Below are 2500 nucleotides of genomic sequence, written 5' to 3' on the forward strand. Positions count from 1 at the left end.
TGAGTAATGCAGTGTGTCTAATGCAGTGTGCAGCAGTGTGTAGCATAGTGTGTAGCAGTGTGTATAACAGTGTGAGTAATGCAGTGTGTAGCAGTGTGTAACGCACTGTGTAGCAGTGTGTGTAATGCAGTGTGCAGCAGTGAGTAACGCAGTGTGTAGCAGAGTATAACCGTGTATAATGCAGTCTGTACAGTGTGTGACGCAGTGTGTAACAGTGTGTGTAAAGCAGTGTGCAACACAGTGTAACAATGTGAGCAATGCAGTGTGTAATGCCGTGTGTAACAGTGTGTATAATGCAGTGTGAAGCAGTGTGTAAGGAAGTGTGTAATAGTGTGTGTAATGCAGTGTGTAGCAGTCAGTGTGTAACAGTGTGTAACCACGTGTGTAATGCAATGCATAGCAGTGTGTACCTCAGTGTGTAACACAGTGTGTAACAGTTTGTGTAATGCAGTGTGTAACAGTGTGTGCAATGCCGTGTGCAGCAGTGTGTAACGCAGTGTGTAGCAGTGCATACCAGTGTGTGTAATGCAGTGTATGTGTAGCAGTGTGTAACACAATGTGTAACAGTGTGTGTAAAGCAGTGTGTAACAGTATGTGTATTGCATTGTGTAGCAGTGTGTAAGAGAGTGTGTAGCTGTGTGTAATGCAGTGTGTAACACAGTGTGCAACGCAATGTGTAACAGTGTGTTACACACTGTGTTACAGTGTGTAACACAGTGTGTAACACAGTGTGTAACAGTGTGTGCAATGCAGTGTGAGTAACAGTGTGTAATGCAGTGTGTAACAGTGTGTATAATGCAGTTTGCAACAGTGTGTGTAATGCAGTGTGTAGCAGTGTGTGTAACACAGTGTGTAATGCAGTGTGTAAAAGTTTGTGTAATGCAGTGTGTAATACAGTGTGCAATGCAGTGTGCAATGCAATGTGAGTAATGCAGTGTGTAACAGTGTGTGCAATGCAGGGTGAGTAATGCAGTGTGTAATGCAGTGTGTAAAATTTTGTGTAATGCAGTGTGTAGCAGTGTTTGTAATGCAGTGTGTAACTGTGTGTGTAATGCAGTGTTCCCAGTAGAAAGAGCCTGTAGAAAAGTAGGGGGTAGTAGAAAAGCTTGTACTAGGGGGGCCAGGGGGAGGAGTTTATGGACTTCAGGAGGGCAGGAGGAGGAGTTTTATAACTTCAGTAGTAGGAGTTTGGTTTGAGTTTTTCATTGTTAAGAAAATGAATTAAATGATTAAATGATGTGGATCTGTGATGTTAAACCAGAAGTAAAAGTGAATCTAGAGAAGTAGTCCAGAATTTTTGGAACTGTAAGCGAATGTTATAAGTTATTAACACACACACACACACACACACACACACACACACACACATACATGAGGAGAATATGATGAAAATGAGGGAGGAGTGACTGTAAATTGGGACACAGTCGGATGAATGCCTAATGCATTATAAATGAGACTGTTTGGTGAAGAGAAACCTCTGCTCTTTAGGGTAAAGTGGTTTTCTGAAAGCTGTGAATGACACTTAATTGGGTGATTACACACACACACACACACACACACACACACACACACACACACACACACACACACACACACACACAAATAAAGTATTAAAGCAGCAATACTTAAACTTGAAACATGTTGACCTCAAGGGTCCATTTGTGAAGAGGACAAATACACACACACACACACACACACACACCATGACTTGGAAACACACATGCAGCTGATGTGTTTGTGGTGTGTGAGTGTGTGTTTGTGGTGTGTGTAACTCGGCCTCATAGTGCATTGCGTTAATTAGAGCAGCGTTTCTATAGTGGCAATAAATATTTAAGCAGAATGTTGATGTGATACGACTCTGTCTGTGCTATTCAACACACATTTCACACAAACTACACACACACACACGCACGTATGTGTATGGCTGTGTGTAACAGATATTTGACTTTATTAAAGGTGTTGTTATAATGAATGATTTTCTTTAATGGTTAATGTTTGATGCTTTTTGCACACTAGAATGTAATTAATATAATACAAATTCATTACATTGATTTACTTATTTCATGTCAAATAATTAAACTGATTTGCCTACAGATATGCGTCTCCAAGATGTCCACTCGAGGGTGCCAGGGTTCTGACTCGCTCTTTAGGCCCCTGGATTCGATCCCTGAGGAACGCCGAGTCCAGCGCACTCAGAGTGGCTTCGAGTCCTTTGAGAAACATGCCAGTCAGGTGAAGAGAGTTTACTCAGAGAACAATGCCTGCATCAATGCCTCTGGGAGCAACACACACTCAGAGTCACCCAAACTCCGCCGTCACTCCAGCCCCAGCTCAGTGAGTGTGAGTGTGTGTGAGAGCTGCAGCAGGACGTGTGTGTGCTGATGTGTGAGGATGTGTGAGGATGTGTGCTGATGTGTGCTGATGTGTGAGGATGTGTGCTGATGTGTGAGGATGTGTGCTGATGTGTGAGGATGTGTGCTGATGTGTGAGGATGTGTGCT

At 42.8% G+C, this 2500-nt stretch overlaps 1 protein-coding gene across 6 annotated transcripts in view; it reads left to right on the forward strand.

The window, feature by feature from the left end:
* The window catches only part of cdk14 (cyclin dependent kinase 14), a 28238-nt gene that overhangs the window by 7625 nt on the left and 18113 nt on the right, over window positions 1–2500 (forward strand). For 4 of the 6 annotated variants that reach the window (XM_083529293.1, XM_083529295.1, XM_083529297.1 and 1 more), the window contains one exon: window positions 2095–2340. In XM_083529293.1, the coding sequence (XP_083385419.1) occupies window positions 2095–2340 (246 nt within the window). The remainder of the gene's footprint in view (window positions 1–2094; window positions 2341–2500) is intronic. The other 2 variants (XM_083529294.1, XM_083529298.1) reach the window with 1 other exon arrangement.

This window comes from Silurus aristotelis (assembly GCF_946808225.1).
Source record: "Silurus aristotelis genome assembly, chromosome: 25".
NCBI classification, from domain to species: Eukaryota; Metazoa; Chordata; class Actinopteri; order Siluriformes; family Siluridae; genus Silurus; species Silurus aristotelis.